Consider the following 19,817-nt stretch of genomic DNA (forward strand, 5'->3'; position numbering starts at 1 on the left):
CTCTCAGGTGTCTGTTTTCAAGTACTCTGGTGTCCGGCAGACAGCACGAGGTTGAATGGTAGGGGCACTAAAAGTTTCAAAGGCTTTTGTAATCAGAGCCAACTGATTTGCCGAATTGCATCAAAGGTCAGAGACTGGCAGTAGCACTGCATTGAGCAAATGATCCCTTTAAACTCCTGATCGGACACGGGTCACGTCAGGAGGCAGCAGGGCTTTGCTCATGGAAGCAGCTGCCTGAGAGCAGCGCACACAACTGTGCTTTACATCTTTAGGATAGTTGTTCCATGGGGGAATCGCTGCTGCTTCCAGAGGAATCTTGGCACCCCGTGGGCAGCAGCTGCAGCCACAGCCTGGCTGTCCTGGCCCTCGGGCTTCCTTCCACCTGCTGAATCCAGCCCTGAAAGGAGGCTGTAGCCAGGTAGGGTCGGGCTCTTTTCCAGGCTACCAGCGTCAGGACGATGGGACACGGCCTAAAGCTGTGCCAGGGGAGGGTTAGGCTGGACCCGTGCAGGGCCAGGTGTTGGACTCGATGGTCCTTGTGGGCCTCTCCAACTCCCTAAATTCCGTGATTCTGTGAAATTAGGGGGAATTTCTCCACAGAAAGGGTGCTTACAATGGGCTGCCCGGGGAGGTGACGGAATCACCTTCGCTGGATGTGTTTGAGGAAAGACTGGACGTGGTTGGACTCGACGACCTCTGCGGTCTTTTCCAACCTAATCGATTCTGTGATTCTGTGAAACCGGGGACTGTGCAGGGTCACCCCGGCCGCAGCCCTGGCCGTCAGGCTGCCCCCGGCCCAGCCGCAGGCCCGTGTGAGGGGCCGGGCGCGGCCGGCGGGCGGGGCGGGGCGGCGGGGGGGGGTCGGCCGGCGCGGCCGGCGCCGCGGGGCCCGATTGGCCGGCGGGGCTCGGGGGGCGGGGCCGGGCGGCGGCGGCGGCGGGGCCGCGCTGCAGCCCCGGCCGGGGAGGCGCCGCTCTCGCACCGCTGGGGCGCTGCCGCCGCCGGGCCCTGGAGCGGGAGGAGGTAAGGGCCGCCTGCCCGGGGCACGGGCCGGGGGCGAGGGAGGGCGGGGGGCCGCGCTGACAAGCGTTTCCTTCTTTTGCCCCTTTCGATCGCTCCGCTCTCCCTTCTCCTTCAGCCGCGGCTGCTGGGCGGGAAGGGCTGGAAATGTCGGGGAGCGGGTCTGGCACATCACGGAGCGGGGCTGGGCACGGCCGGCGTTCCGCAGGGGCTGCCGCCGGACGCCGCGGCTTTGATATACACGGAATAAACGCGGCCTGTGGTAGTTCGTGATGAGCAAACTGCGGGAGTGACATCTTTAAATTGCTGCTGTCCATGTGCAGTTTGCTGTCCAGGCAGGGAGGCGAGGCTGGATTGTCATGGATTAAAAAAAAAAAAAAACAAACCGGACAAAACAGCAGCGCACCTGCTTTAAAACGAGCTTAACACTCAGAACCGTAGGGTCCTGCCCACATCCGTGGGGTTGGGAAGAAACGCGAGGCAAGTGCACTTGGAGTTGTACATTCCTTTTTGCATACGTCGGATCCCCTGGGGCAGCAGACATGCCTTCCCTTTCTTCCGGGTTTCCTTTCCTTCCCCTTTTCTTCTAGCAGCCTGGAAAATTTCCATCTGCCGAGCAGCAGCCAGCCTGTAAAGCTACAGTTTTAATCACCTCATCCCACCTTAAGTGCTGTGTTTCCGTGCCTGTCTGTGGCAGCTGTTTCTCTCCAGGAAAATGTGCACAGATGAACAGGATCAGATAGATGGAGCACCTCAAAGCAGATTTCCATCCAGAACTGTCCATCTTGGACTTTGTCTCTAACACCAGTTGCCCCCCTTTTCATTACCTCAGCCTTGTTTTGCCCGGATGGGTCTGCTCAGTGTTTGCAGACATATCAGCTGGGAAAGCACAGACTGTTGTGTGTCCAGAGCTGTTTACATAACAAACTAAAGAGCAGGTTCCTACTCCTGACTTGCAGAGACTCTTGGAAAGAAAAACTGCCATCACTATTTTTGCTTGCCTGGTGAGAGCTGAATTTGATAGGGAACAAATGCATTAATTAGCTTGTGAGTTTGGATTGATCCTCTGATTCATGCTGTGGATACAGGGTAGTCTAAATATAGCAAGCATTTCATGTTCTCAAGCTGACAGAAATGAAAGCAAGCGTGGGTTTTGCTAATTGGCAGGCTTTCGGTTTGGTCGTGCTGTGTTTCACAGAAGGAAGTTAACGTGCTGTTGTTATGAGTCAAGGATAGGAGGAAGGAAAAAGCAGCTCCAGGAAGTAAACCAGGTGTAAAATACCTGTAAGTATGCTAAAAAATAAGGATGTGATATTGCCATCACCTTGCAGTAAATGGAAAAATCTTAAGATTTCAAGTAGTTCCATATTCAGCTGGTGCAACAACAGTGATTTCCAGAACATTCAGCCTTCTATCAAGTCAACAGTCAACCTCTAAGTGCTAAGTAAAGAAACCTTTCCTCTTTTCATGCAACCTAAGAATTGCATGAAAGTTAAACCCACAGCATCTGAAGCAACAAGCTTTGAGCTGGGAACATTTGTTGAAAGCCTCCCAAAAGTCTGTCACTGCCATTTTCTACTAAGGCAACCCCTTGCTAAGTTATGTTTGATTGCATGTTTTTTGTGAGTACGCAGATTTTTATCTAGCAATTTTAAAACACAGTTTTAACAAACATTTCAGATACAGAGATACAGTTGTGATTGGCTTGGGCAAAGGACAACAGCAAGGCACTCCAGTCCACTCCAGAATTAAAGTGTCTCTGGGGTACAAGTGTTGCTCTTTGCTGTTCAATTGTGTCAGATCACCCTGCTGTCATTTTTTTTTTTCTTTTTTCTTTTTTTTCTTTTTATTCACCATAAACCTGGGTATTTTTAGATCTTTTGTTATGTCATATAATTCTTCTCACTCATAATTTTGCCCTTAGCAAACTTGGAGCAATTAAGTTAGAAATCCCTCACTGGGCTTATATCTTTAGTGTGGTTAGTTACAGTGATCTGTGTGGTCCAGTTCAAATTACTTTGGTGGAACAACATGTAATTATTACAAACTGTATCTCAGCCTGTTGGACTTGGGTCAAGTTGGGTGTTACTCTACAAAAGGTCAAGTAATCCAATCTTTCTATGCTTTTCAGCATGCTAGGGGAATGATCATTAGCAAATTTGTGTCCATGCTGAGCCAAGTGGTGTGTTTGAATTTATCTGGACTGAAAAAGAGATCTGAGAATCCAGTAGAAGATCTTGCCTGTCTGTGTTATCCCATTTCAGGGTTAGGTGGCAGAGAACTTCAAGCCAGACAAAACAGGAAATAGGTGCATGGGGTTTTTTGAGGGTCAAGTTTGTGTGTACAGTTGGGGATGTCCATGAATACACTCTGAGTAGTCATTCTTAGCATAAAAAAAAAAAAAAAATCACAATTAACTTCACAGCTCTGTGTTAAAAAGTATTTTTCAGGACCTCCATAAATGTGACAGAACCAAATATCATGTGCTGATAAAAAAATTAAAATCTGAGCAAATATATTTCTCGTTTCCCCCTGGGAGTCACAGTGCAGATATCTCAGCTGGTGTTTTCAGAGCATGCAAGATAAACTCGTTTTCACAATCTTATCGGATATTTTCACATATTCATATGTCAGCATTATCATCACTCCCATTTGCTCCATCTCAGCCCCTTGAACCTTTGCAAATTCGGGATGTCATTCTGCAGGGGGCCAGCAGAAGTGCCTCCCTGGCTCAGTGTGCAGAGCCGGGGTTGGATGTGGGCTGCTGCTGAGTGTGGGATAGTTTCTCGATGAGTCACGCAGATCCCGCTGCAGTCGCTTCCAGTGAGTGCGGTGCTCCGCATGATCAGCGGGATCTCAGGGTGACATTGTTCCCTGAATGATGCAACTGAAAATTCCCTTTCCTGTGCTTCTTGTTTCCTGAACCGTTTTCCCTTTGGTCTCCAAAATATTCCAGCAGCTGCGCATCTTTTGCTCCTGCTCTTTTTTCCCTACGAATCTCTGCGAAGACAAGTTATGTCCACAGCTACTCTGATTAGCTTGGTACGGAATGGAGGGTTCCAAGTGAGAAGGAGAGCCGCGCTCACGTCCCGCTTCCTGCAGGACGAGAAGCGCCCCGCAGCCGCCTGCTCCATCTCCACCTGCGAGCGCCGCGCCTCCCGCTTCGACCCCGACGGCAGCGGGCGGCCGACCACATGGGACACCTTCGGCATCTGGGACAATCGCATCGATGAACCCATCCTCCTCCCACCCAGCATAAAGTACGGGAAGCCGATCCCAAAAGTGAGCCTGAGCAACGTGGGCTGCGCCAGCCACATCGGGAAGCGAAAGGAAAACGAGGACCGGTTCGATTATGCTCAGCTGACAGAGGATATCCTGTACTTCGCAGTGTACGATGGGCACGGTGGGTCGGCAGCTGCAGACTTCTGTGATAAGTACATGGAAAAATATATTAAGTAAGTGCTCATCGAGGGAATGAGTGTCAAATAAATTCTAGCCGGGATTCCTTCTTTAGGTAGCCAGTGGGTTGTACATTGTAATACTTCCCAGGTTATGTAGCCGCATGTCCTTATGGACAGCAGGAGCACGGGATGGAACAGACATGCTACCAATTACTGAATCTTTGTGGTGCCTGCCCCACTGGGCAAGTGCACAAATACAGGAGAGGAAAGCACGACTGTGCCCCCTTTCTGGGAAAGGTCTTGGAACACAGGGAGAGTGTGGACTGACTGTTTTCACACAGGGTCTCTGTGTTTGCTCACACTCTTCTGTATCTATCACATCCCCGGATGCTGGATAAGTAGCTTAGATATTTCCAAAATTACAGGATTATGCTTTCAGTTCACACAGTTAGTAAAATCACATTACCTTTTCACTCAAGTCCAGCATCATTCAGTGGGTGCAGGGAGGAGATAAGACTGTGAAACAGATTGATCAGGATGTATATTTCTTGGAAAGAAGTTTAATTTCTTTGTTTGCTTGCTTGCTTCCAGGGAATTTCTTACTGAGGAGGAGAACTTGGAAAATGTTTTGAGCAAAGCTTTTCTAGAAATAGACAAAGCATATGAAAGGCATGCTAATCTCTCTGCAGATGGTAGGTAAAAAATATTCTACTCATACAGGTGCAGAGAATAAAGTTTGTCTTATTTGCTCAGTAGTTTTGCAGTAAAATGTCCAGAAAAACACTTGAAAACAATTTTACTTAACACAGGATTTTGCCCTGGTCACTTATTGCAAATAAAACAATTATGCTTTATGTCTTAAAAATTAAATAACTACTGTAAGCCTCAGTCAAATTTACTGGAGGAGTTATGAATCTGAATGTTACCATTGAATTTCTCTTAATGTGATTCTGAAAGGGAATATATTTGTCGAGGTGGCAAAGAGCGATTTAGATTTGCAAAGACCATAATTTTACTGGTAGGAAATGTGGAGGGGGGTATTTTTGATTCCCTTTTTTTTTTTTAGGGGGTTGGGGGAATTGGTGTTTTTATATGTTTATTTGTTTGTTTTAAAGCTGTTACTACTGTGGATTTAAAGCAACAGTGTCAAAGTTCCCCTTCCTAACTTGGCTGCTGCACCTGAGGAGGAATGTAAGCCAAAATTAATGCAATCGATATTGCTTCTGCACAAACAGAGTCACAGGAGTAGCTGAGTGGGAAAGGGAAAAAAGCAGTGAAGAAGAAAACAAGTTTGGCTGTGGTAAGGCTGTGGTGAAGCTGGCACCAGCCCTTTTAGACTCCCATTTAATCCTGTTAATGAAGTTCTTGTCTATGTGTCTAGAGGCTAAGTACATCTGAAGTTCCAGTTGCAGCAAGTGGAGCTTATAGGGAGTAACTTAAGAAGGGAGATAGAAGTGCCTGTCCCAGTTCTGTCACAGGAGCTTTCTTGACCATGAGATACAATTTGAGAGTCAGTTTAGCCAGTCTTAAAAAGAAAACCACCAACACATATCAGAAAAAAAAAAAACCAACGAACCAATACAGAAACCCCACAAACAACCAAACAAAAAAAAACTGTCCCAGTGCTGGTGCAGGCACTGGCAAAATAACTGAGGTTGTTCCAGAAGACCTGAAACTGTAAAAGTCATGTCTCCAAGAAAGACTGGAAATCAAGAAGCCCTACAGGGACTGAAGTGATACTGTATTCTCAAGCTGCTTTTCTGAAGCAGTGTCTGAATACAATCAAGTAATGGAGTGGCTTTCTGGTTTAACTACTAGATGAATCTAAGTAGGCTTAAATGCAGATCAGGTAGCCTCTTACTTTAGCCTGCACCAGGGATGAGGAAAAAAGTCTTAAATCCTGAGGTGCAGCCCTCAAAAAAGGAGAAATGCATCTATAAAGGTCATTTTCCTGTTGTATTTTGTGTGGAAAAAAGACCAGAGTTTTGACCTATGGGCTGAGTTTTAGCTGAGTTCTTGAGAGACATCAGCAAAGCAGATGTGCTTTTTATTCCAGAGCCTTTTTGCAAATATATTTTCTTACCAACCCAAGTCCAAGACAGCATTTAAGTACTAGTTTGTGTGCTTCCCTGGATCAGACCATTTCATTTTCAGATCTAACTGTCCCCTTCCCTGCCCCTTTGTGAGTAAGACAGCTCTTCATTTGGCTCATTGTAGTGACCTCTGTGTCAGAACAGCTCCTTGAGGAGAAGGACTGAGAACTCTACTGGGTGTGTTATTCTGTTTTTCTGAAAACTTTCCAATCATAACTTTGTAGGTGTGACTTACAGAATTGAATAGCAATAATATTTGGCAGACAAACAGTGCAGCAAGCAGAGCATTTTAGAACTGCTTATAGGATTTTTTTCATACCATTTAACTAACTGGTGCTGCTTGATGCCAGCAAACATTATCAGGATACTGCACAAGCTGCCTTCATTAAAAAAGCAATATAGAGGGTAAAAGAGTTGCCAGACATCCATGGAGTCCATGCTCTGGTAGGCACTTGGTATTTCTCAGGTAGGCTGAGCACCTGCAAGCGCTTGCAGGAGCCTGGGGGCTCTCCCTAAGGGACCCTATTGTTCTTGGCCGAAAATCAAGCTCTAAGGCAAAGAATGGAGTAACAGGGTGCAAAGTCAAGTCTGGATTTCTGAACAGATTAAACTCCTTGCATATCTGTTGTTAAAATAACTCAATACTGTGTTGACTGCTTTGTGGGGATATTTTTGTTGTTGCTGATGTTTTAGAAGTTACATAAAATTTCAGTGTTTGGCATATTTGCTTTCTTTGTTAGAAGCCTGCTTCCAAACTGATTCAGTTTGCCAGCAAAATTTCTGATTAAGTGTGGCTATTCTGGATGTGAGAGTCAAGATAGTTGCTGGAGTATCTTGAGGATGGTGGGTGACAGTGTAACTTGCTGTATCCCCAAGTCTGACCTCCTTTTGAAACCCGGCCATAGCTGATGAAGTCCAAAATAACAGCTTTCACTTGTTCCAGCAGGTGACCCTTCCAGGGCTCGCTCCCTTCCACTATGTCTGCAAAAAAAACTGTGCACATTCAGGGTGTCCAGGTCTTTACTAACACACAACCAGCTTTAAAACTTGTACCTGGGTGCTTGAAGGAAACTGACCCCCGGTCAAATCCAAATCAAATGGCCAAAATGGCATGTTTGAGGCATTGTTATTAGTGCTATTTAAGGGGTAAAACCTTACATAAGGCACAAATTTAACACGACTAGAGACGTGCCTTGTTGGAGACCCCAGCTATGTCTTCAAGGACATGACTCTGTAGGTCACTTAACAGTGATACAGTTTTTGTAATTAGGGATGGAAAATACATATCATGGTAGCTCCTGTGAGCTTTCAATAATAAAAGTGCTTTATGTGTGTGTTCCAGGTACTGCTGCTGTGTCTGGCATGCAGTTCACCAGTGCTATTGGAGTGCTGTACTGGCCTGCTGGAGCCTGGTCCAGTAACCCCTCTGACAGTGACCTACACCTGTTGTTTCATACATAAGCATAAGAAACTTGCTTTAGGCAAGTTTGGGATAATCTGTTCTCTGCCTAAATCCTGTGTAATCATTAACAGCTTAGACCTATGCCTGAGCCCTGAAGCTTGGTGTCTGATACCTCTTCAAAAATGTGTTTTCATTCCCTTCCATGCATTTAAATATAGCCAGTCACTTTCAAATCACTTATAAATTTAGGTACAGAACATAAAGGAAGCTCACATTCAACAGATGTCATTATCCACAGGACAACTGCCAGAGATGGGCAGAATTTTCTGCTATTTTTTACCAGCCATAAAAACTGAAATATAAAGGCTGAAAACTTTGCTCAGCAAGGATGGAAATAGGAAATTAAATTCTGTGCTTGAGGAAACTTGAGCATTTCCCTGCAGAAATGTGAGACAAACCCTCTTCTGGCCTACTGGAGTCTTACCAGGTATTGTTACTGCTTCTGTTCTCTGTGAGCCAGAGAAAACAAGAGGGAGCTTGTCCATTAACCTCCACATTCAGTGCATCCAACTCTAATCACATTGGCCACTCACTTCTGGAATAGCCATCTTAAAACAGCCAGGTATTAACTTGTCTACCCATGTTTGAAAGGGTTCTTACTCTTGAATCTAATTATGCTGACAAACAGCAGAAGTTATTTAAAATAATTAAATTTTTAAAGTAATGTTTGTTTTGTTGTTGTTTTTTAAAGTTATCATTAAAAATATATTTTTATTTCTTTAAATATGTTAACCTGCAACACTGAGGAAAAGGGAGAGCTGCAGAAATTGTACTTGAATATTTCATAAATTTATCAGCATTATAAAGGCAGCCTTTTTATCCAAGAGCCCTAATTATTACCTAATCAGTTTAGAAGGTACTAAGTACAATATTAAAGGTATGTTTATTTTGCCAATTTTTCCATTAGACAGGACAATTCATATACTTCTATTCAGTGCCTTTAAGATGGCCCCATTTCATTTGGCACTGGTTTTAACTCCCAGTATAGCTCTAATTACCTTGAGGGAGTAGATGTTCTTCAGAATGGCCACTCTTGCCATATATGAGACAGTTGGCCCTCTACCATTGATAAAATTCTTCATTTGATCTGTTGGTTGGTTACTTATCTTCATAGGGGTAACAAAATTTAGATTTTATTTGGGCTGAATTTAAACTGGTTTTGTCACACAGCTTTAGCAAGAAGGTAAGAACAGTGGTAATTCCCCAGAAATACCAAGGTTGATTTACCAAGGCCAAAGATGCAGGTGCTTCCTACATGACCTGCACAGGGCAGTGCAGGCAGATCTGAGAATGACTGACTCCATCCCCTGTTCTGCAGCCCTTATTCTTGCATCTCCAGTGTTGCAGGTTTATTTTGTTTGAACAAAGTCCCTGGGTGAATTTCCTATTTGCCTCTGTGTGCGTGTTATTTGTGGCAGACACTGTACCTGGTCAGCAGCTCTAGAACTGGAGGCCCTGGACACTTTAAGCTGGGCTTCAGTGGAAAGAGAGATCTGCTTAATTTTGTCCCAGGTGAAGGAGTCCAGCGGTTCCTAGCCTGGACTACTGGAAGGTTTCCACATCCTCTTTGTCACATTAGTTGAGATGACTTGCAGTAGAAGTTGTCCAGTGAGTGTTAAGAACCTATTGAAAGATCTTAGTTTTATAGTGATGTTGTCAGGAAAACAAAATAAATTCTTTAATTGTTAAAACCAATTTTGTTAAACTAGCAGCAGTTGTAGAAAAGCATTATGTTATCCCATCATCATTCCTGTGGTTTTGAGCTGTGCTAGAAATCACATAATGCTACGTCTGGCTTCGTGCATGTTCTCACATCCTGACCATGGATCCAAGGAAGAGATTGTGAGCAGCATGTATTTTTTTTTTTCCTAGGAGTGCTATTTAATTAATATACATATAAAGTTCTAGTCACCATGTCCATTACAATTCTGAACAATATCTTGTTCTTTAGTACCAGCCCTTGAGTTTGTGATAGCAGCTCTTTTCTTTGGGAGTTTTTATTGAAAATATGCAGATTCACCTGAATTTGAAATGTTTCCCGTCTTCTGTGAACTGAAGGTTATGATTTAAGTTTTTATATATTTCTCAGCATAGTTCTAAAACCACAGAATGAAATGGGAAAATAGCTCCATTAATTTCAATATCCAAATAAAATGTATCTTCTGTAAAATAAAAAGGTAGTTTTACATAGGTTGCTCTATTTCACTTGTTCTAACTGTTGGCTAAAACAGGTATTTTACTGGTTCTACTAAAATTTCTAATTGCACTGGTACTTTTTAATATCATGTTTTCATAATGTGCCTCAAAGTGACTCTGCACTGGGCTTGTCCTTGCTTCAGACAAGAAACAGGATGTCAGTGCCCACCTGGCTAGTCAGAAGCTGCCACATCCAGTTTCCAGTGTCCCAGCCTGTGCAGCCCTGGCACAGACCGAGGTGTGACTGTGGCCACCATGGCCGCTGGTCACTGCTGACCCGCTGGCTCAGGGTTCAGCTAAACCCAGCCCTTGTTGCAGTAATAATACCTGTTTTAAATAATAACACCAGCTTATTTAACACTATTTGTGAGGGTTTGTGTTTGAGTTTTGTTGATTCATGGACTCGCTGCTTCCGCTGCACAACAAGGCTCAATGCATCTTCCAGGGCTTGGTGACTTCATTTTACTCAGTTTACTCCCAGCCCCATTTGACTTACAGGGTGCTGAGACCTCACAAGGTTGGGGAAGGAGGCTGTCAAGACCTCACAGCTCTTGCATTTCTGTTGCTATCTGTTGGCAGCTGGTCAGATTTGGGGCTGCCTGGCATTCCTTGGGATCAAACACAAAGTCCTGTTTCAAATCTGTCCCGTAACTCCAGGGTCAGGGCTGCAAGGCCAGAGGTAGGAGCACATGTAGTTGTAGCTGATCTCTGCAGAAGCAGTGGTGGAAAGACAGTGACATGTTAACAAGAATATAACTGGGGAGTCACATTCCTAAGCAAGCCCAAAACTCACCTTGAATTGGCTTGCTTTGAAAAAGTGGAATAACTGGAAAAGCCCAGAATGCGGGTGACCTACAGAGGGCCTTTCAAGGGGATTTGCATTGGCTGTAGGTAAAAATGTGTTCCAGGCAGTAGCTGGTCCTGTCCAGACATTTTAGTGTAATAGCTCAAGTCAGCAGGAGCCTTCCAGGCATCTCCTGCTGGGTTACCTCTGCAGAATTTGCAGGAAGAGAAGATAATGACAGTAAGGTGGGACTTGCCCTTTCAAAAAGCAAAGAAAACTAGGAAAGCTGAGCAATTTTTCTGGCATTTTCTTCACTGCAGATGATACTACAGATATTTTTCCTGAAATAGACACTTGCATTTCTCTTTTTCAAGAGGGTTTTTTTTTGTTGTTTGGTTTTTCTTTGATTTTTTTGTTTGGTTTTTTTTCTCCAGCCCATTGTAGCAGTTGAAATGAGAAGCCCTTAAATCTGCTTGCATGAGTGAATCCAGGCAGGTCCCTGAGTACAGTCAGTCAGCTCAGCTCAGCTCACTTCCTTGCCCTGTAGAGGAGGAGGGCAGCACCAGGGCTCTGTTTTGCCCTCTGAGCACTCACAATGAACCCCTGTCAGGTGGTCCCAGCAGTGCCCCAGGCATGCTGCCCAGAGAGCCACTGCCACCTGCACAAGTTTGCAGGCACAAGGCAAGGCTGAATCCCAGAATTCAGCTTCACCTTTGCTGGGCCCTCCAGCAAGTTGACAGGGTGTGGAGGGAGCAGTGCTCCTTCCTGGAAAAAGCCAGGAAGCCTGTTTGCTGAATCCTTCTCTGGGGGAAGCAGAGGGGGAGTGTAACAGCTCTGACAGCAATAGAAGGTTGTCACAAATGGATCTACTGCTTTCCCTCTGGTGATCTATATGCAATTACAATTACTGTAACTATAATTATATTTTACTACGTAATTGCCTGCTTCAGCACCTAACAAAAGGAAAGAGCCATCACCTTTATGGTGACCTACTTGTGCAGTGACTGAGCCAGGTATAAGGACAATAACCCTGTAACTTGAGGTGAGCTCATGGGGCTGAAAAACTGCTGCAAAATGAAAGGAAACCACTGTACCTTGTACTTTTATCCCACTTGCCCTGTTTGCATGGAGCCGTGTTGTTGCACAGAAACACTTAATCCTTCCCACCTCTCCTATCTTCCCCCACTCCTACATGCATGCATGCTTGCTTTTTTAATTTTTTTTTTTTTTTTTTTTTGTATGTGTAAATTTAGTTTAAACTTAAAAGCAGTTACTTGCTGATTAGGTAGAGCACAAGTTGTCTTCATTTTACCAATTGAAACTGTTGCTGTTATAATGACTCCGCTCTTTGAGGCGGTGCTAAAACCTCTCTCTTTGATGACGTTTGTAGCAACTCTGCTGAACTCTGGGACCACTGCAACAGTGGCTCTGCTCCGAGATGGAATTGAGCTGGTTGTGGCAAGTGTGGGAGACAGTCGTGCTCTGCTGTGCCGAAAGGGAAAGGCCATGAAACTCACCATTGACCATACTCCAGAGAGAAAGGAGGAGAAGGAAAGGTACCTGCTGGCTGATGATGTGGCTTCCTAGAGCACAGCCTCAGTCAGGATGGGCTTCTGTTCTGCTGCTGGGTTGGGGCAGGAAGAAAGCAAAGTTGAATATAGAGCCCTGAGACCACTCTGAACTGGCAGTAAGCTCCAGTTAATGCACTGGGTCCCGTTTAGAGGAAAGGCCTCCATGAGCAAAAACTGTCTCAGCAGTAAGATCAGCATTACTGAGATTTAGAACAGAGCTATGACCACATGGTTCAGACCTGTCCAAAATCACAAAGTTAGAACCTGAGGAAGTGCACTGTGATTCCCAGGTCAGGACTCAGCCCACCAAGACACATCCCCTCCATGGAGCCCTTCAAACAGCTAAAGCCAACCCTCAGCTTCCTAGCTCAGGCTCTCCATACATCATTCCTCATTCTAGCTAGTGACAGAAATAGAGGATAGAGATGGGGGTAATGGTGTGAAGCAGTAACTCATTCACTTTTTCTTTTGTGCCTCTGGACAGGATTAAGAAGTGTGGTGGCTTCATTTCCTGGAACAGTTTGGGACAGCCTCATGTGAATGGTAGACTTGCAATGACACGGAGCATAGGAGATTTGGATCTTAAAAACAGTGGTGTGATAGCCCAGCCAGAAACAAAAAGGGTTCAGGTAAAAGAAGGTCTGGTTTACAGGGACAGCAACACTTGGACTAAGGGGCTACATAGGTATTTGATGCTGTGGTGGTACCCACATGACACGAGCCCAGGTGAAGCCTGATGGCCACCTTATTTTTACTGAAGTAACCAGAGAGCAACTCTAATTAAGTTGTTTCAGATTAATACTAACAGGACAGAAAAGAATCTGGTACTAAATTCACCAGATCAACTTCTAAATCCCACTTCTGACAGTAATATATATGATGAGGAAAGAAAGATAACATGATATGCATTACAGGTATTAGTCCATTTGGGCCCTGTGGTCAAATGAATCATTTTGAGGTTAATGTTGGTATAAAACCATCACTGAGAACTGGGTGGGATATGGATGGGCTGCCATCAAAAAAGTAGGATTTGTAGAGATTTGCACAGTTGAGAGGGGGAGGAGGAAAGGACAGCTGCATGTATCTTACCATAGCTCTGTAGCCATCTAGAAAACAAATTAAACACCCAGAAGGTATTCAGCCTCCACTTTGTCAGGAAGCTCTCCTGTCAACTCGCATTCTGTTTGTTACTTTTCCCCAATGCACCTCCCAGGGCCCCAAGAACTATATTGTTTTGGTCCCAATGAAGTGCCACGCATTAGGGGTTTAGGGAGATGGCTGCAGTGCTACCATATCTTCCATGAAATCCTCAGCTTCAGGAAAAATTTTGCAGGAGAGCATGCAGCACCCCTAGGGGGGAAAAAAAAAGTGCTTTGCAAGAGTGTAAAAACATGGGGGCAGTTCCCTTGCCTTGCAGCACTCACCCAGGGTCGTGCATCCTGTGTGCCTCTGTTGCAGCTGCACCACGCGGACGACAGCTTCCTGGTGCTGACCACCGACGGCATCAACTTCATAGTGAACAGCCAGGAGATCTGCGACTTCATCAGCCAGTGCCACGACCCTGCTGAGGCTGCCCACGTGGTCACTGAGCAGGTAATGCCAGAGCTTCTCTGGGCACCAAGGGCTCCTGGCTGGGCTGGTTTGGCTTTAAAAAAAACTGGGTTTTTTTATTTACATAATACCACGCGTTCAACTGAATTGAACGGTGCTGGCTGAGACATTCACCAGTCCTGCAGCCTTTTCCTTATCCTGTGTCTCACCACATCCTTGCCAGGCATCACATCAATTAGCTTGATTAGCTTACAGTCCACTGAACTGCATGGGACTGTAAGTGCAGCTTAGGCCTGTGCTGAAAATGTCAATTGTCATAGACAGAAATGGCCCCTTTCTGACCATGGTTCTGGGTGGTGGCATATCCCATGGGAAGCTCTAGGGCATACCAGAACGGAGCATCAGGGCTGGGAAGGGGCAAGGAACTCTCAGGCCTCAGGGCATGCTGTCCCAGGTGAAGCCAGACACTTCTTTCCCTTTCCAAAGGAGACGCTGATGCCAACACTTTGTTTCTTCTCTCAGGCAGTGCAGTTTGGCTCTGAAGACAACAGCACAGTTGTCATAGTGCCATTTGGAGCTTGGGGCAAGTACAAGAACGGGGAGATGACCTTCTCCTTCAGCCGCAGTTTCGCTTCCAGCGGGAGGTGGGCATGAAGACAATGCCCCGGTGATCCTTTCCTGCCGTCACCTGGACACAGCGTGCTACAGGAGAGCACCTCCATCTGTTCCTAGGCTGACTCAGTGTCTTGTCCATCCCTTCTGTTCCCAGTGTTAGAAGGTGCCGCTGCTCCCTTGGTGCGTAGTGCCTGTTGTTGCTTACGGCTGCCCGTGTCTTGCTGCCCGTGTTATTCCAGGTGGCATCGGGGCAGCACCCTGGGTTTGTAGCCCCAGCAGCTCCACACATCACTTTGTTCACACAGATGAGGTTCTGGGCTTTCACCTGAGGCTGGAGGGAGTGCACAGTCATTTCATGCCTACCTGTATTCCCCAGGACCCTCAGTTCCCTGGCAGCTATGGGTCCCTGAGCCACATGCTGGCTTCCTTGTCCTATAAAACACAGGGGAACAAACGCACAATGTTCTTAGGTAGGCAGAAAGAGGGTTCGTTGTCTTCTTCTGCTGCAGCCACCCAAAACTCCCCTGTACTCCAGGAGAAGTGGGTGAAAAATAAAGAAGTTTTGGAATGTTTAGGTTCTGATGCCAGTGGCATTTGGTGTAGCTGTACAAGTTCCTGAGACAGTGCTGCTTTATGCTCTCACTGCTGTCATCTGTGATCTCCTAGCTCCAAGGAGACAGACCAGGCTGGAGCCTTGTGCTGTTGGACAGATGGGAACCTTTCTCCATTGGGTCCAAAGCCTGTGCAGTCTCTGTGGACCATGCATCAACCCCTTGCACTGTCTTCTCTTTGCTGTCAGTGCCTGACAGAAGCACGGAGGAGGTAAAAAGATGCACAGTTTTGATATCCAGAGACTCTCATCAACTTGAATTTCTTCTTTTTTTTTTTTTTTTTTTTTTTAATAAAGAAAATAAGCTAATTTCAAAGAGTTTACTCTTCAAGATCTGATGTGTAAGACAACTTATTTCTTCATACAAACATGAGGATTTTCCTGCCCTCTGCTGAAGGTGTCTGGGTTAGTTGTGATCTTTCATGTCTCTCCATGGTACACAAGGAGGTATAAAATGCCCCAAACAAGCTAGAGAAAGGAGAGAGCATTAAAATAATGAAAGGTAATTTTTGTAAGTTTTGGGTGTTGTTTCTAGATTTCAGATATTCAGACACCAGAAAGGAGTTTTATACTTAAAGGAAGTGTTTCCACTTCTCCTCTTGTGTCCAGTGAGGCACGGGAGGAGCAGAGCTCTGATCCAGCTGATATCAGTGCTCTGACATGACTGTGGGTGACATGCTGGCACAAGTAAAGATCTGTCCCAGTGTGCCTCATTTTACCTCTTCTTTCCTCCATTCCACATCACCTGTCACCTCCCATGGCAGTGAAATATGGGCAGAGAAGAATTAGTCTTTTCTCAGCCTTTCCACAGTGTTTTTCCTTCTATGGATGCTTCCAACAGCACAATTGTAAAAACAAAACAAAATGAAAGAGAAGTTGCCTGATACTAAATCACCTTGCAAAAAAAAAAAAATGAATTCTGAGGTGTGTGGCCTGATTCTGATCTTCCAATGTGAAATACATATCTTCATTACTTTTATCCCTTTCCATTTAGTCCAGGGTTTCCCCTTAGGCAGTTGCTCCATGTGGCTTGTCTGTGGTGGAAGGCCCAGCAGAGCACAGTCTTGTACTGACAGCATTCAGTACTTGGTGCTTAGAGTGGCCTGATAGAGCGGTCTGTCCCATCACTTGGTGTATTATGTGGTGTGTGCAATGCACTTATTTGGATTGCAACTGCAATGCTGTGTGTAAATCTCTGCTATACTTGATGCTGGTGCCCAGCCGTGTAGTGAGCACACTACTACAGGTTTACAATCCTAATTCCCTCTCCTCAGATTTTCCCCAAGGTTGGGGTTCAGTGTTCACCTGAGGTCAGCATGGTTGCTGTTGGGGGGCTTTTATTTCTCCTAACAGGGGGAAGGGGATCCTTCTCAGGGGAAGGATTCATCCATATCTTCTTTGAAATTTTACCAAGGAAGGGATAAGACAAAGCTCTGTGAAACAGAGGATGATTAGATTAAGGTGTATTGGTGGTTGCTATTGCTGCTTCTCTACTACTGCAGAAACACTTGGGTTGGGAAGGAGTCCTAGGCACCATCTCACCTACAGTCCCTTCTATTGGACCCCTTGTTTTCTTTGTCCAGTTCCTTTTTCACTCCTGGGGCAATTCCTGTAGTTGCTGCTGCTGTTTGAGTCCTGCCTCAAGCCCAGCCCCCTCAGAGCATTGAACTGAGGCTCAGTAGGCACAGACCAGGCCCCAGTATGGGGCAAAAGTTGCTGGTTTTCACTGGGGTGGGCAAGGTACCCCTCCATCAGGTGACACACCGGTTTGCCAGGGTTGTTACCAGTTCAGGTGGAAAGTCCCAAGCTCCGGGAGGTGATACCTGTGCTAGGAACCCGCCCAAATCCTTCCCCACACCCTGCCAGACAGGGAACGGCTGCCTAGGGCACATTTCAGTATTACCTCACCCAGAAATCTTCTCTTATGCCATGATGGCACCAGATTCCACCAACCCCATTTTGTGCCAATGGTGTTACTTAGTAGCATTAGCATCTCATGTAAACATGAACAAGGACCTCCGGAACCTGCACAATCATCCACACCAGTCCAAAGCGGGGAGAGGGAGATGTATTCCCTCATCCTCTTGTGGAGACAAGACAGCTCTTGCAGCACAGCAAGGCCATCCACGCCAGGACACAGCCCAGAGCCTTTGTTGTACTAACATGTTCCCAGCTTCAGCCTTGTAAAGGATAAGCAGTGCAGCCAGCAATCTCCCTGACTCCCACAGGAAGTTGCCGCTGTTGTAGCAATAACACACTGGATACAAAGCTGCAGCTGTCTGTGTCCCATGCTGGGTGCCAAAAAGGACCATGCAAGGTGGACTTTGGATGGATATCAGTTGCCCACCAAGCTGCTCTTATCACTCCCCTCCTCAGCAGGGTGGGGGCTGGGGGGAGAAAATAAAAAAACCCCAAAACCTGGTCAAGATAAAGATAATAAATAAGAATGTTACCAGCCCCTTTTCATGGGCCAATACACAGCCTAGCACTGTGAGGATGCTGTGGGGAGATGAGCTCCATCCCAGCTAGGCCCAATAAACACTTTAGGTTTTCCATCTGGTTATCTTTCCTCCTGCAGCCCGTGGCAGCTCTTCGATCAACCAGCTCCACAGTACCCACCCCCAAAAGGGACTGGTAAGAGCCTCCTGCACAGCAGAGCTCCTTCAGATTGAAGACAAAGAGCAACAATGGCAGCTGCCTGACAGAGAGCAGCTATATATATTTATATAGATATTTATTATTCCAGGACAGTGAAGGATCTCACACTTTGAATTAAACAGAATGGAATGTTTGCTCTCTAGATCACTGTCCCATGCATCTGAGGTTTCAACAAAAAGAGTATTTTTTGTTTATGACAGACTGAACCAAACATTATGGGTGACCTGCTGAGCAAACATTCACTTTTTTCTACCTTTTAGGGGATGGAATTTGAAACCCATTTGATTTGATAAGAATATTTTCTTGCCTGAGCATCCTCCCCTGGAGCAGTGGAATCTCTCTCTGTACAGGCACTGCAGGAGGGTGTGCTGTGGGTGCAGAAAGGCAAAAATGCTGTCCAGCAAAGTATTCATTTTTACTGTGAGGATATGGAAGGCATGATGGGGCTCATGTTGTTGGAGGATTTACTAGGAGAGGTGCTGTGACTACAGATGGATTTCCAACTTAAATGTCTCCACCACTTGGAAAGCTGGGGGTTTCATGCCTTATAGAGGGAACTCAGAAAAGAGTAATTTGCAGCCTGGATTTAGGAGAGCTGGTCTCTCTGGATGATGAACATAGCACAAGAGACTGAAATGGGGCAGAGATCCAGTAATTAATTTAATATGAATTACAGTCCTTCATTACAGGCCTTCATTACAGTCAGTCCCTTTGGGCTGAAATGCTCAGGGCTGGAGAATAATCCTGGAGCAGCTGGAAATGAAGGTGTGGAGAGAAATCAGCAATATCACTGCTTTTTACATATTTGGAAATTGAGAGGAGCTTAGACTCACCACAGGATTTCTGCCGAGTTCCATGGGGTCAGGGTTCCATGAGCCACATTTTGTGTCTCAGCCAGTGGACATGCTGTAGTCAAAGACATTGGGATTTTTAGCTAAGGAAGAAGCACAAAACAATAGCTACCAGTGAAACTGGTTTAATAATAATTCCTCTTAAACACCTTCGGTTGGGCACTGCCAGGCCATTGCTCACTCACCCAAGAAGCCGAATGTACAGTACACTCCAGGAATTCCTTGCTTCCAAACTGCTGTTTTGAATGCAGAGGTACCCATCAGGTGCCCTCTTGTCCCGGGATATGGAGTGCTTGGGCAGCCAGAACTGACGTGCCCGTCATAACTTTCATACAGACTTAAGTACAATTGTGTGCATTTGTTACATGCTTTGCCTTGGGGCTGTGTGTAATTTCTGTGGTTTGATGCTTATCTTTGGTGTAATCAGCATTTGAATTTCATCTACTACAAAATTTTAGAGGTATCCATTTTGCTTTTTTTTTTTCCCTTTAAAAATATTTTTTCATCTTCATCAACTCAAAGCTACATTAGAGCAGCTAAGTCTGTACAGGAATGCTTACAAGATCTTTCAATAAAGAATTGGCTTCTAGGAGCTGTGTCACTACAAATGGGTTTTTCTTCTTCCACCGCATTGCCAACTCCCAGAAAAGCTCCAACTTCTCAAGCTGTGTCACAACTGTCCTGTTAGCCCCGGGCCTCAGTCCTTGCTATAAAAAGCTTCTGATAACCAAGGCTTTGCCTGCAAAGACATTCTCCCAGCAATAGCCAGTGCAAAGTACCTCCTGTCTCTGGGCTTTGCTGCACCAGGGTGTCACATTCTAACTCACTATTTCTGTCTGCCTGGGTGGCTGTCACGGTGAGCAATGCCAGACAGTGACAGTGCAAAGAAACAAACTGTCCCTCTACAGGAAAACATATTTTTGCTGCTGCATGAATTCAAAGCTGCTCTGTTACAATTGAAGAAACTGTTAGGAAAAAGTAAGAGCCAAGGGTTTTAACTCATCT

The 19,817-nt window shown here is 45.6% G+C and overlaps 1 protein-coding gene across 3 annotated transcripts; it reads left to right on the forward strand.

Moving 5' to 3' along the window:
- The first annotated feature begins 228 nt into the window (after positions 1–228).
- PPM1K (protein phosphatase, Mg2+/Mn2+ dependent 1K) lies at positions 229–19,370 on the forward strand. 3 transcript variants are annotated; one of them, XM_014254769.2, is made up of 7 exons: positions 229–418; positions 3,977–4,475; positions 5,013–5,113; positions 12,347–12,512; positions 13,012–13,156; positions 13,986–14,120; positions 14,601–19,370. In XM_014254769.2, exons 2-7 carry the CDS (start codon positions 4,036–4,038, stop codon positions 14,730–14,732), a joined length of 1,119 nt encoding a protein of 372 aa, XP_014110244.2. In that variant the 5' UTR covers positions 229–418; positions 3,977–4,035; the 3' UTR covers positions 14,733–19,370. The 3 variants fall into 3 exon arrangements, with proteins under 3 accessions (XP_014110244.2, XP_014110243.2, XP_005525643.2); XM_014254768.2 differs by lacking the exon at positions 229–418 and adding an exon at positions 925–1,023; XM_005525586.3 differs by lacking the exon at positions 229–418 and adding an exon at positions 954–1,023 and having other exon boundaries at positions 3,980–4,475.
- Positions 19,371–19,817: the final 447 nt, after the last annotated feature.

Source organism: Pseudopodoces humilis, chromosome 6, assembly GCF_049639895.1.
Source record: "Pseudopodoces humilis isolate 2021_Gansu_Grassland_sample_001 chromosome 6, ASM4963989v1, whole genome shotgun sequence".
NCBI lineage: Eukaryota > Metazoa > Chordata > Aves > Passeriformes > Paridae > Pseudopodoces > Pseudopodoces humilis.